Below are 13971 nucleotides of genomic sequence, written 5' to 3'. Positions count from 1 at the left end.
GGTGGCTCCCAGTTCAAAAACTCTCAAAAAGAAGAAAAATTCAAAAAAGCCCCTGGTGTTAAAACTCCTCAAAATGTTCGAAAACACTCACTGGTTAAGGTAAGAATTTTTTAATTTCTTCAGTACTTATTTCGCCTGTTTTAGTTGGTAAACACTACAACTCTATGGTTTTTTTGATTTGTATATTTTTGTAGAAATGTTGTATATAAATTGCATGTGTATCTATGTTTTTAAGCACTGAAATAATGTGAGATTATTTGTCTTAATTTTGTAGTTTAATTGTAGATTTATTAATCTATTTTAACATTGTTGTTATATTGTCTAATTTTAAAGTTATTTTGTAGAAACATACAAATGTATCAGTGCTTTTTAATTGTTGTATTAATGTTAAATTATATTTGTTGAATTTTGCAGAATGGACATTTTTTTGCATCCCATAATGTTGATTATGGGGTACTTTGATTCCAGACATTATGTGACCCTAGCATTCCTAGGCAAATTAAAGCGCTTTTGTCTCCAAATGATTTGAAGTTGTTCAAGAAGACATGCTTTGGTTATTTATGGTCATTTCCCAATTTATGCATGCAAAATCAAGCTATTCATCTTCTTATGAAGTATGAATTGAAATCATATGATGCTTCTTATTTTTCAGCTGAGTTAAAAGATGAGAGGTTAAATTTTGGATTGAGAGAGTTTGCAGTAATAACTGGTCTTAGATGTCATATTGAGGTGACAGACTTTGGTTACAATCCTAGTTATGTCAGTAAGTTAATGAGCAGTTACTTTCCAAACAAAGTAAAAGTGGAGAAGACATACTTAAAACAGATAGTAACAACCAAAAGTTGGGTCAATGATGAGGATGCAGTCAAGTTATGTATTCTATATCTCATAGAATACTTCATTTGTCCTTCAGAGAGAGACCATATTGGGTTGGTGGATCATTTTAGGTTTTATTTGGTTGAATCCGGTCAATACGAGTCATTTCCATGGGGTATTCAGTCTTACAGACACCTGATTGAATCTATTAGGCACAGGCTAAATCCTTTTGTTCATTCTTATCTCATTCGAGGATTCCCACTAGCCATGCAAGTATGGTTGTATGAGTGTTGTTCCTCCGTCAACATTGATATAGCTACAAAGATTTCTAATTCAATCCCTCGCATACTAAACTGGTCAGCTGCTAAGGGTCAGATTTGGTTAGCTGCAATTGAAGACAAAATGATTAAACCTGAATGGATGAAGGTAAATTGTCTTTATTCATTATAATATAATGTATCTACAAAATATCTACATTTTGTATACATATTCTGCCTCAAACAAGCTAAATTTTTTTTTCATCATTCAGTTCACCAACATAAATGAATCACCTGAAGAGCTTTCAGTGATGTCTTTGCCTGATAAAGTTGAGTACACAATTGAAGAGGTGGAATATATTTCTGAGAATCCAAAAGTTGATGCTCCTCCATTGGAACCCAAAGAATCAATTGGAAAAGAGGAAAAGGAGTCTATTCTTCGTAAAATAAATAAGTTAAAAAGAGGTGTTGAGAAGGTAACATGTAGTCCTAATAAAGCATTCTGATTTTTATATAATAGTGTATCTGTATTTTAATACATATTTCTAAAGGTAACTATGTATTTTTTTATTATGTAGGTCGATGAAAAGCTTGAAAAACTTAGGGAAGATGTATTTGAAGAACTAGGTAGCCTTCGAGACCTAATAAAGGAATCAGTCAAGACTGTTTTGCAGGTGATAAACAATCCAAATGATCAAGTTGATGCAAAGGTAACATTTGAATCTTAATCATATTAACAAAATTATTTATATTACCTCTAAAATATATATCCTAACTAATATAAAACTTACAATTTGCTGGAAGTTCAACCAAAAATACTGACCAACCAAAAGACAAGAACAATCAGCAATTTCAGTTCAATAGTGGTGAAACAGTGCAGGTCAGCCCCAGCAAAACAGGTATCTACAATTACATACAATTACATATACATCATCTACAAAATAACTACAAAATATCTACAACATAACTACAATTTGTCTACATTATATATACAAAATATATACAATTAATTCCAGCTTATTTACACAGCAATACAGATTTATGTACATATTGTGACACACCTTCATATCTTCATAAATTGTCAAGCCAACACTATCCAGTATTATTTAATAGTTTTAATGAAAAAAATAGAACATGTTAAATGTGCGCATGGTAAAGAAAATCATCCAGCACGTGCTGATTTATATACACATTTTGAAGGGGCTGTTGATGAAGAGAATGCAGGTTTGAAATTGTTTTCAGAGATATTTTCTTTTTGTTTCAATATTTTTACCATTCTATTAAGTTATATATACATGGTGTTTCAGAGAGGGAAGATCTGCATGCATAATCTCCAATTCACGGAGTGACAGTAGCAGCTCAAATAGAACAGCAGTACCCGGAAGATGACAATATAGGTGAAGAGTTTGTGAATGTAGGTGATTTAGAAGAATCCTGAGGTGAGAAAAAGGAGGTTACGCTTGATGATTTCAAGCTGCCTGATAACTTCTCCCAGTTGGTTAAGTTCTCGAGCCTATACAAGATGAAACAACACACGTGCATCAAGGTAGAACAAGGCAGCCGGGAAAGCATGCCCGATCACCATTTCTCCCTTTATACTCTTCTGGTGGCAGTACCTCGGTGGGATCTCTAATATTCCACCTCAAGCACCCGTTTACTAGTGTTATTGGTCAAAATGTAGACCCTGAGTTGTTGGATCAATTCCACAAGTGGTTATACAACGGTACTGACACGCGTTCAAAGAGGTTAGGTTGCACAATTTGACACTTATATTCCTGTATTAATCTTTTACACATCCACTTCATTCAACAATTTTATTTTAATTTCTATTGGTTTATATAGGAGGAAGGCTCCGTATTCTATAAAGGACAACCAAATTAAGCCATGGTTGGATCTGGGAGTTGAAAAGGTTGACAAGAAGGAGTGGTTCTTTTCCCTTGCACACCTAGGACAAGTCATTAATGACTTGGTAATATTCAATGTATTTAATTTGTAGTTTTTTTGTAAGTAAATTGTAGATACTTTGTATTTTCTGAATGAATAGATGCTTTGTATTCTGATTGTAGATGTATTGTAGATAGTTTGTAGTTTTGTGTAGAATTTTTTGAGATAACATGTAGTATAAATGCAATCTATTTTTGTTGCAGGACATTAATGTTATAATGTATTACTTGAGAAAAATAGGCAAGTATGGCCCCCACAACAACACCAGATTTACTACATGATCAGATTTATGAAAAGTTCAAAAATTCTCCTCAAGAAAAGAAGTTTTCTGTAGTCAAACCCTAGGATGTTGTAGCAGAATATATATTGGGGTATAGACTACTCGCAAATGTTGCATGGGATGAAGTTAATTATGTCATCATGCCCGTCAACATTGTAAAAAAATTCCACTGGTGTTGGTTGTTTTTGACATTGCAGAAAGGTATCTTTATGCGTATGATTCTATGGTTTCTTCACACAATCACCCTATTGTTGAATCTTGTATCGACAAGTTTTCTATTATTATCCCTTTGTATTTGTCATGCACCGGGTTTTATGGGAAGTGGAAAGACATCAACTTCAAGAATACAAAAGCATACATTGAGAAAGTTGTTACCGACACTCTTAACATTCAGTGGATAGTCGGAGAGATACCACAGCAAAAAGAAGGATCACTGTAACAAAAATCTTCTTTCTTTTTATACATTTAACCATTTTTTTCTGATGGTTTGGCAAATATTGACATTTTGTTATTTTTTTGCAGAGATTGTGGTATATTTGTTGTTGCCTTTGTAGAGTATGTTAGTATTGGAGAGTTATCAATTCCCCCAGAAGACCTTTCTGATATTGACCAACACCGTAGACGTTATGGAGCGTTACTTTGAGACTATGCTAGAAAGAAGCATGAGCTTGGGGCAATTAGTGATAGTGAGGTGACATGCAAATTGGCAAGGAGGAAAGGTACACCAGCTTTGAATGAGAAAATACGAGTCCAGAGGAAGAAGTAGTTGTAATCTTTTGAATAGAACATGTAGTACAACTGTGTAGTTGATGCTAGTTTATAAGAAAGATGGTAGACAATTTTTTGAACATTTTAGTATGTTTTAATTGTAGCAGACTTGTGCTACAATTATAGTAGCCTTTATTTTTTTTTCCTTATCCAATATTGTAGTTCAAATGGAAACATTATGTTGGGTTTACATTCACTTGTTGAATCTTTACAGTACTTGATCTTCATTATTTTTAGCATTTAAATCTTTTCCAACTGAAATTTTATATAGTTATTCTAATCTACATTATTTCCACCATAAAGCTTCTTTCTACCAGAATTTTAATCTATATATTATGTCAGCTACAGATATTTGTAGTTTTTTTGTAGTTGTATTTGTAGATATTTTGTAGATTATTATAATAGTGTGTTTTGTTTCTTTTATATTTATTTTGTTGAATGTAAACAATACTTTATTTATTTTCTACAATATGGCTTGGTTTTTAATTACTTTCCTACAGATTATAATGTATATACTCTGTAAATTCTCGATAATGTATTTTTTTAGTAATTTTATTGTAGATAAACTGCAAAAACACATTAGCAACTATATAAAGGATCCATATATAGTAAAAAAGTTATTGATTATATATATATATATATATATATATATATATATATATATATATATAGAAAACATTCATAAACAAATCAATATATGAAAGTATTAACTCATTATAGAAACATCCTAACTAACTACATTATGATCTTTAAAAAAACAACGATTACACATCACCATCTGTTATCCAGAACTAACCAACAAATTTTCATCAAATATTCTGTTAACTACATAGAATTTTATTTCATTTTGGGTGCATTCTTGTAAGATCTTTTGTTATGCCCTTCTCCTCCGCAGTTGCCGCATGAAACCTTGTACTTCTTTGAATTTATTTCATCATATGTTTTGTATCGTTCTTTCTGAGGTCTTCCTGGCTGCCTTTTCTCTCCTTTAGGTAGATTTACTACTTCTTCAGTTATATGTTGTGGCACATTCCATTTGCTTTCATCAGACAACAGATTTACTGGTATTTCATACGTACGCAAGAGGTTCGCCCTTGTGTAATAAGGAGAACAATATTCTTCAAAGGACTCATCCCTTTGTCTTAAAGCAGCCAAAGCATGTGGACAAGGTAGTTCATCAAGTTGGAATTGTCCACAACTACATTTCTTGTTTTCAAGACAAACAATATAGCGTCTCACACCATCTATTACTGTATGGATGTAGTCTGTTGAAGCCCTCACCTACGAGTACATTACAAACAAAAAAACAATTTATATATGGTTAAAATCAAGCTATATACAAAATATCTACAAAATATCTACCAAAAAACTACATTGTGGTGTTTATGAATTTGATTCCATAAATAATCAGATCTTACTCTAAGCTTGTGCGACAATGTTCTGTTGTCATCCAACTCTTTGTTGAATTTGTATCCAAGGTATGTGAATGTACCCTTTGCTTTCAATAATTTTTCTTTCGTCCAACGTTCAAGAAGGGTCCTCATATACTCTAATAGTTCTACTATCGGCAGCTCTCTTGCATATTTTGTTACAGCATTCAACGACTCTGCAATGTTTGATGTCATATTCCAAGCTCTGTTCACCATTGCATGTACTCGAGACCATCTATAATATCCAATATCATATAAGTATGCTTTAACACGGGGGTCAATCTCCTCAATCTTTGACATTTTTTCATTAAATTCATCAAGTGTGTATGACCGCGCCGTGGCAAAGTATAATTCACTTAGCTTAAGATGTCCTTTCTTGAACTTTGCCCGTATATTTGTCCAAATATGCCACATGCAAGAATAATGTGACATGCCGGGATAAACAATAGATGTTGCCTTCAAGATACTTTCATTCCGATCCGAAACAACACACATGTTTGCTCTTTCACCATATGCGAGCTTGAATTGCTCAAAAAACCACTTCCATGATGCGTCATTCTCTGAATCAACAACAACATATGCCAATGGTAATATGATACCTACATTATGTGGCAATAAGCAATTAATTGGCTGCAGTAAAAATGCAGAAGAAGACATATATATACAAACTACAATTATTCTACAATATATCTACAATTAATTTTCAAGTACTAAAAAAAACATACAAGCTATAATATTTCTACTAATAAAACTTCAGTACCTGCTGCATCCATTGTACTGGTTGTTAGCATTATTCCCCTGTACGCTGACTTTAAAAAGGTCCCATCAACTACTACAACTGGCCTACAATATTTCCAACCACTGATTGACGTACAAATCGCAACAAATACATACAAGAACAGTCATCGTTTGTCTTCTTCAATTTAACTACAGACCCCGGATAAGTCTTCTCTATAATATACAAATAACTAGGCAATTTGTTGTAGGAGTCAGCAGGATGACCTCTCAAAAACTGTAAAGTCTTTTCCTTTGCTCTCCAGACTTGCATGTAGGTTAGATTCACGTCATGTTCAGACAACATGTCAAATTGAATGTCTTTTGGGATGTAAATTGTCTTAGGATCAGAATATTTTGGAATAATCATGCTACCAACTATCATGGCAGTAGGTTTGCGTTGTATGAATGTATTGTCCATTAAAGAGCATGTGTGTTGTTTGTCGAAATTTCTGACGTTGAACATTGCAGAATCATTTATGCTAGTTGCCTTGAAGTGCCATGTACAGTTTTCACCAACACATATCAGCCAGTAGCTACAAAATAAATATATTTTAAACAATGGGTTAAAATTTAGATTAAAAAAAAACTTGTTTTAGCTTAAACAATTACATTATACAATAATAAATACAATATAACTACAATTCTGCTAAACATTATCACAAGGAAAACTGAAGAAGTAAAAAAATTACAAATAAACTACAAAATTTTAAAAAAAAAATTAACTATTCATATGTTCATACCTTCTAGCACTAGATCTTTAACCCTGAATTGGAACTTGTGCATGATAGAATAGTGCTTCATTGCAGTTGCGATTGTTTCCTTGTCTTGGTATACTTGTCCTACTTCAATAGAACTTGGTGTACTATCTGTTATTATTATATTTTCATATTCCTCTATAACGGGAGATGTTGGCATATCAAGTAACGTTAGTATTCCAGATGAACCTGCATGAAAATAAATATAAATATTATTATCACTAGCTTGTAGAAAATTTGTAGAAAGGTTGAAATTTAGTATTTCATACTCCCTCCGTTTCAATTTATGTGAATCCATTTGACTGAGCCCGGAATTTAAGAAAAGAGAGAAGACTTTGGATCTTGTGGTGCAAAATGAGGCACATATATTTTGTGTGACTATAAAACATTGTGTAAAAGTAATTTGTTTCCAAATAAGGAAAGGGGTCATTCTTTTTGGCACGGACTAAAAAGGAAATAGGTTCACATAAATTGAAACGGAGGGAGTATTAATTTTTCAAATTTTTTGTAGTTTTAATATAGAATAAATGTAGAAAATTTGTAGATATTACAGAAATCCATATATATATATATATATATATATATATATATATTACAGAAATCCATACTGATATATATAAGTAGTTTATTTGTAGATACAATGTAGATAAATTGTAGTTCATTTACAATTTACCAGAATTTCATAGAAAAAATAACATCGCACACCTGCAGCTGTATTCTCATTGGTGATACTCAATTCCATATTGAAATCGCGAACAGTTATACATAGTGGATATGATCCTAATTTTTTATTTTCCTTTTTCATCTCCATGTATACACGAACACCTATATCGTTTCTAATTTCCATTGGAGGACAATGCTCGTTGACAATGTATTTGATTTCTATAATTTTTTAGATGTATCAATCATTAATTGTTGTGCTATTGTAGAAATCAATAGACTATAAGTCGCATTGTCATCGACTACAATGTCATCGACCTCGAATTCTCTAAATCTCCCATAGCTATCCCAATTCCCATTCGATTGTAGCATAATTGGTATTTTTGCCATAATTGCTTTTGTTGCAGAAGAATTGTAGAAGATTTTGTCGATTTTTATTTGTGAAATCAGAGAAAATGTTGAAACAGAGTTTAGCGCAAAAAATAGAGTACTGGAAGTTTGTAACGAAGTAGACGATAGTGGTTACTGTGCGTAATTTGCGTTGGAAGATCTGGAAAATATTTAATTCCCCTTTTTTAGCTCACTTAAATAAGGAATCCTACAACTATAATGATTCCTTATTTAATGCATTGTATATATTATGTAGAAATACTATTAGCATGAAGGGTAATATGCAAACTATGAACATATTTGGTAATATAGTTTCCTATATGGTATAGGAACGAAAATTTTCCTTTTTATTTACTTTGGTGATGGATAAATTGACACGGCATATTCAAGTGTTACCATGGTGTACGTTATTGGTGACATAATATTAATTGACGAGACACGTTGTGGAGTTAATAATAAACTGGAGTTTTAGAGACAGACACTAGAGTCAAAACGTTTCAGGTTGAGTAGGATTAAATTAAGTATACAACAACAACAACAGTAACAATAACAATAACAACAACAACAACATACCCAGTATAATCTCACATGTGGGGCTTGGGGAGGGTAATGTGTACGCATACATTACCCCTACCTGGAGAGGTAGAGAGGTTGTTTCCGATAGATCCTCGGCTCAAGAAAAAGAAGAAAAAGAAGAAAAAGAAGAAATAGGGGGAGAAAGAAAGAAGAAAGGAGACAAAGGACGATAAGGCAAAAAACGGGGGAAGTAACATCAAATAGTATCAATCAGAGAGCAGCAATTCTAGTAAAAGGCGAGAAAAAGTAGCATCAAATAGTAACAATCAGGGAACAATAATTTCCAGTAGCAATTTACAAAAATAATGAACGTGGTTGCTAAGTATAAGATAAATAACAAACTAGAAGAAATTATCTCTCAACCGACAACAAGGATATTACTAGTATTGGTAAACCTAGGAAAAACTCATATCTACCTATCAACCCACCACTTTAATCGACGACCTCCACACCATCCTATCGCTAGTCATGCCCTCGGTTAGGTGAAACACTGACATGTCCTAGCTAATTATCTATGTTCAATACTTCATTGGCCTAACCCTGCCATTCCTCAAGCCCGCCGTAGTCCACCTCTCACACCTCCTGACCGAGGCATCTATGTCTCTCATCCTCATATGCCCAAACCATCTCAACCCTCAATTCCCGCAACTTGTCTTCCACGGCTGCTACTCCCACCTTGTCCCTAATAATTTCATACTTAATCTTGTCTTTCCTGGTATGTACACACATCCATCTCAGCATCCTCATTTCAACTACGCTCATCTTCTGGACATGGGACTTCTTGACAGACCAACGCTCAACTCCACACAACATAGACGGTCTAACCACCACCCTGTAAAATTTTCCCTTAAGTCTAAGAGGTACATTCTTATTGTATAAAACCCCCGAAACAAGCCTCCATCTCATCCATCCCGCTCTAATACGGTGAGTAAAATCCTCGCCAATCTCCCTGTTGCCTTGGATTATAAATCCAAAATACTTGAAACTATCTCTTTTGGGAATGACTTGAGTATCAATCTTTACTTCGACTTCTTCTTCATGTCTCTCATCACTTAACTTGCACTCCAAGTATTCAGTTTTCGACCTACTCAACTTGAAACCTTTGGACTCCAGCGTCTGTCTCCCAACTTCCAACCTAGAGTTAGCACCCCATCGTATCACGTCAATCAGTACCATGTCACCAGCAAATAACATACATCATGGCACCCTCCCTTGTATGTGTCGTGTCAGTTCATCCAATGCTAGGACAAACAAAAATGGGATAAGGTTTGATCCCTGATGCAACCCCATTTCTACAGGGAAATATTCTGAATTTCCTCCCGTCGTCCTCACCCGAGTCTTAGCACCTTTGTACATGTTCTTAATCACCCTGATGTACGCTACCGGGACTCCGCTAACCTCCAAACATTTCCATAGCACCTCTCTCAGGACTTTGTCATAAGTTTTCTCAAGGTCAATAAACACCATGTGCAAGTCCTTTTCCTCTCCTTATACTGCTCCACCAAGCGTCTCACAAGGTGAATGGCTTCTGTAGTTGATCGTCCCGTCATTAATCCGAACTAGTTCTTAGAGATAGATATACATGTCCTCACTCTATTCTCCAATATCCTCTTCCAAACCTTCATAGTGTGACTCAACAGCTTGATACCCCTATACTTGTTGTAATTCTGGATATCCCCTTTGTACAATAGAATCAACAAACTCAACCGCCAATCTTCGGGCATCTTCTGCATCTTGAAAATGATGTTAAACAAGCTAGTAAGTCACTCCAAGCCTACCTTACCCGCTTCTTTACAAATTTCCATCGGGATCTCGTTAGGCATAGTTGTCTTACCCCTACCCATCTTCTGTATTGCCACATCAACCTCCTTACACTTACTACGCCTACAAAACCCAAAATTACTCTGACTTTCTAAGTTCTCCAACTCACCCAGTACGATGTTCTTTATCCCCTTCCTCATTCAAGAGTCTATAGAAGTATCCCTGCCATCTACGTATGATACCCTCCTCTTCCACTAATAACTTACCGTCTTCGTTTTTTATGCACCTTACTCAATCCAGGTCTCGTTCCTTCCTCTCCCTAATCTTGGCTAACTTGTACAGCTTTCTATCCCCGTCTTTGCCCTCAAGATCCTTATACAATCTCTCAAAAGCTGCAGTCTTAGCCGTCGTGACCACAAGCTTCGCCTCTCTCCTTGCCTTCTTATAACACTCCATATGCAAGCTCTGCTTTTCCTCATCCGTGCTCCATACTAGCTTCAAATATGCCGCTTTCTTAGCTTCCACTTTTCTTTGGACCTCCTCATTAAACCACCAGTCCCCTTTGTGGCCACCCAAGTAACCCTTCGAGACCCCTAACCTCCATAGCATCTTCCCTAATACAGTTCGCTGTCGTGGTCCACATACTACTTGTGTCCCCACTACTCCTCCAGGCCCCCATAGCCAATTACTTATCCTTCAACTTCTAAGCCTTTCCCTTAGTCAAGGCTCCCCACTTGATCTTAGGTTGGACGTAAACTGCTCTCTTTTTCCTTGCTCCCTTGACCTCCAAGTCCATTACCAAGAGCCTATGCTACGTCGAGAGTCACTCACTCGGGATAACCTTGTAATCCGTACAAAGACCCTTATCGCCTTTCCCGAGGAGAAGATAATCAATCTGAGTCATGGCAACCCTACTCTGAAAAGTGACCAAGTGTCCCTCCCTCTTCTGAAAACCCTTGTTAGCTAGTACCAAGTCAAAAATGTTTGCAAAATCTAACAACGAAGTACTGCCCTCGTTCCTAACCCCGAAACCGAACCTGCCATGAACCTTGTTATAACCCCTAGCCGTCTCCCTGAAGTAATCCCCTATGAAAACCTCCTTGGACTGCAGGATACCACACACAACCTCATCCAAATCCTCTCAAAAGCGCCTTTTGACCTCCCTGCTCAATCTTGCTTGAGGCGCATAAGCACTAATCGCGTTAAAAGTGAACCCATTAACCACTAGCTTAATAATCAACAACCTATCATTCACCATTCTGACATTAACCACTAACTCTCTGAGATCCCTATCAATTAAAATACCTACCCCGTTCTTGCTGCCAACACCCCTCGAATACCATAGCTTATACCCATTAACATCCCAAGCCTTTGTACCCCCCATCCAGTCTCCTAGACACATGCTATATTAATTTTCCTCTTCTAGTGATTCTTCCCCAACTCTATCGGCGTACCCGTTAGTGTCCCTATATTCCAGGATCCAACTCTCAACCTTGTGTATGCCTTACCCCCTTGCAACCCTTGCTCCCTGCCCCCTGACCCACCCGAGGATACGACCTTACACTACCATCGCTCGGAGTAGCCACTACACCAACAAAAACATAGGGATATAAACTAAGCCTTAACTACTATAAATGCATACAAGTAGGTAAAGCGTAAAACAAAAACAACCTATATATAAGCTTAAAGGTAGTGTAACTTGAGCACACCAAAGACACGAGTGATATACCTAATGGCAGATAAATACAAGCAAGCCGAAGGAATTACAATAATCAAGAATAAAAGGAAGCCGACATAATATTAACAAATAGCAAATTCTAAGCAAGAACAATAGAGCCTGGAGTCCCAATGGGTGCCAGGAAAGGTGTTGCCCATAGCAACTATGTTTTGGAAGTTCGCTTCGCCCGAGGCTCGCTGGAAAATCGTCTCTACTACCATCGCCGCTAGGCTAGGTTAGTGCACCAGAAAACAAGGGACGGGAGGTAGAAGAGATGGGGTATATAGGAAAGAAAAAAAGAAGAAGAAAATGGGAATATAAAGAGGCGGGGGATGGAAGGGGGAGGCATAGGGGGAAAACATATGAGAAAAGAGGGTGGGGGGCAAGAAGAAAAGAAAGAAAGAGAAGAAACGAAGAATAATAATAAGAAGAAAGCAGAAGAGAGAAAGAGAGTAAAAGTAGATAGGGGTGGTGGGCTTACCTGGTCCGATGGTCCAAGGTGGTCCTGTGATAGGGAGATTGAGGCAGAGAGACGTTGGAGAGAAGAGATAGACGTTGGTTATTAATACGGTTGATCAAAAGTTAGAAATTTGAACTTTCAATATATATATATATATATATATATATATATATATATATATATATATATATATATATATATATATATGAGAGAGAGAGAGAGAGAGAGAGAGAGAGAGAGAGAGAGAGAGAGAGAGAGAGAGAGAGTTGTAATGAATGACATGGGTGAAGAGTTTTAATGCTGGATGAAATTATGGGGATTAAAGAACACATTGAATTGAATGATGGGTACCTTTTGATTTCATTGCATTTGCATTACCGATCAATTACCCTGAAGATTATCGTAATTCTTTTTCTTTTATCTTTAACACTTTTATTAGCCTCAAAATTGTGCGAATACATGATTAAATTGAGTATACAAAGTGCAAGTTCAATTATGTGTCACATGAGGCGGACGTGGAAATGAGAATTGATACACAAGTCATCCTCCAAAAGAGGAAGCTTAAAGTATCTTGGGTGAATAATCCAAGGTGGAGAGATCGATGATGATGTTACACATCATACTGGAGCAAGTGGATGAAATAGAGGCTCACCCCTGGTATCCTATGTGATAAGAATTTGTCAAGACTGAAAGGTAAGTTCTATAGAGTGGTTGTTAGACTAACTATGTTGTACGTGATAGAGTGTTAGCACTCACATGTTCAGATAATAAAAGTAGTGAAAATAAAGATGCTTAGATGGGATATATGGACATATAAGGAGAGATAAGATTAAGAACGAAGATATATGAGGCAAAGTGGGAGTGACCTCCGTGGTGAACAAGATATGAGAAGTGAGGTTGAGAAGGTTCGAGCATGTGAAAGGGAGAGCACAAATACCCTAGTGAGGAGGTGCGAGAGGTTGGCTTTGATAGGTCTAAGAAGAGGTAGAGGTAGACCGAGAAAGAATTCGCGAGAGGTAATTAGAATCGACATGGCACATCTTCAGCTCACCGAGAATATAACCCTAAATAGGTAAGCATGAAAGTCGAGGATTAGGATAGAAGGTTTGTTGGAAGTCGAGCGATTTCTCTCTTTTTTGTGGGAGAGCTTGGTTAAAGGTTAGAGCACCTTATTTGCTCCCTCTTCTCCTTATTAGTATCATTAGTTTTAGTATAATTATCATTGATCTTTTATTATAATATTCTTAAATTTTATTACTGTTTTTTTTTATTTTGGTAATATTTACTATTTTTGTTGTTAATACTTTTCTTTTCTTCAGTATTTTCATCATATATTTTTTTACTTTTGTATTTTTAAAACTATATTTAAAACACTTTTCT

The 13971-nt window shown here is 35.7% G+C and overlaps 3 protein-coding genes across 3 annotated transcripts; all 3 read right to left on the bottom strand.

Moving 5' to 3' along the window:
* Positions 1 to 4902: 4902 nt before the first annotated feature.
* On the bottom strand, positions 4903 to 6690 carry LOC107808901 (protein FAR1-RELATED SEQUENCE 5-like). Its single transcript, XM_075220761.1, has 4 exons — positions 6431 to 6690; positions 6256 to 6338; positions 5484 to 6094; positions 4903 to 5346 (listed from the first exon to the last, which is right to left on the bottom strand). The coding sequence occupies exons 1-4, from the start codon at positions 6688 to 6690 to the stop codon at positions 4903 to 4905; spliced, it is 1398 nt and encodes a 465-aa protein (XP_075076862.1).
* Positions 6691 to 9226: 2536 nt separating this feature from the next.
* LOC142163472 (uncharacterized) lies at positions 9227 to 9829 on the bottom strand. Its single transcript, XM_075220760.1, has one exon. It carries the CDS (start codon positions 9827 to 9829, stop codon positions 9227 to 9229), a length of 603 nt encoding a protein of 200 aa, XP_075076861.1.
* An 876-nt stretch (positions 9830 to 10705) lies between these two features.
* Positions 10706 to 11023, bottom strand: LOC142163471 (uncharacterized). Its single transcript, XM_075220759.1, has one exon. The coding sequence runs from the start codon at positions 11021 to 11023 to the stop codon at positions 10706 to 10708; it is 318 nt and encodes a 105-aa protein (XP_075076860.1).
* Positions 11024 to 13971: the final 2948 nt, after the last annotated feature.

The sequence above is a fragment of the Nicotiana tabacum genome, chromosome 8 (genome assembly GCF_000715075.1).
Source record: "Nicotiana tabacum cultivar K326 chromosome 8, ASM71507v2, whole genome shotgun sequence".
Lineage (NCBI taxonomy): Eukaryota > Viridiplantae > Streptophyta > Magnoliopsida > Solanales > Solanaceae > Nicotiana > Nicotiana tabacum.
Note: the sequence above shows the minus strand (reverse complement) of the source record. Positions and strands in the feature narration are given on the sequence as shown.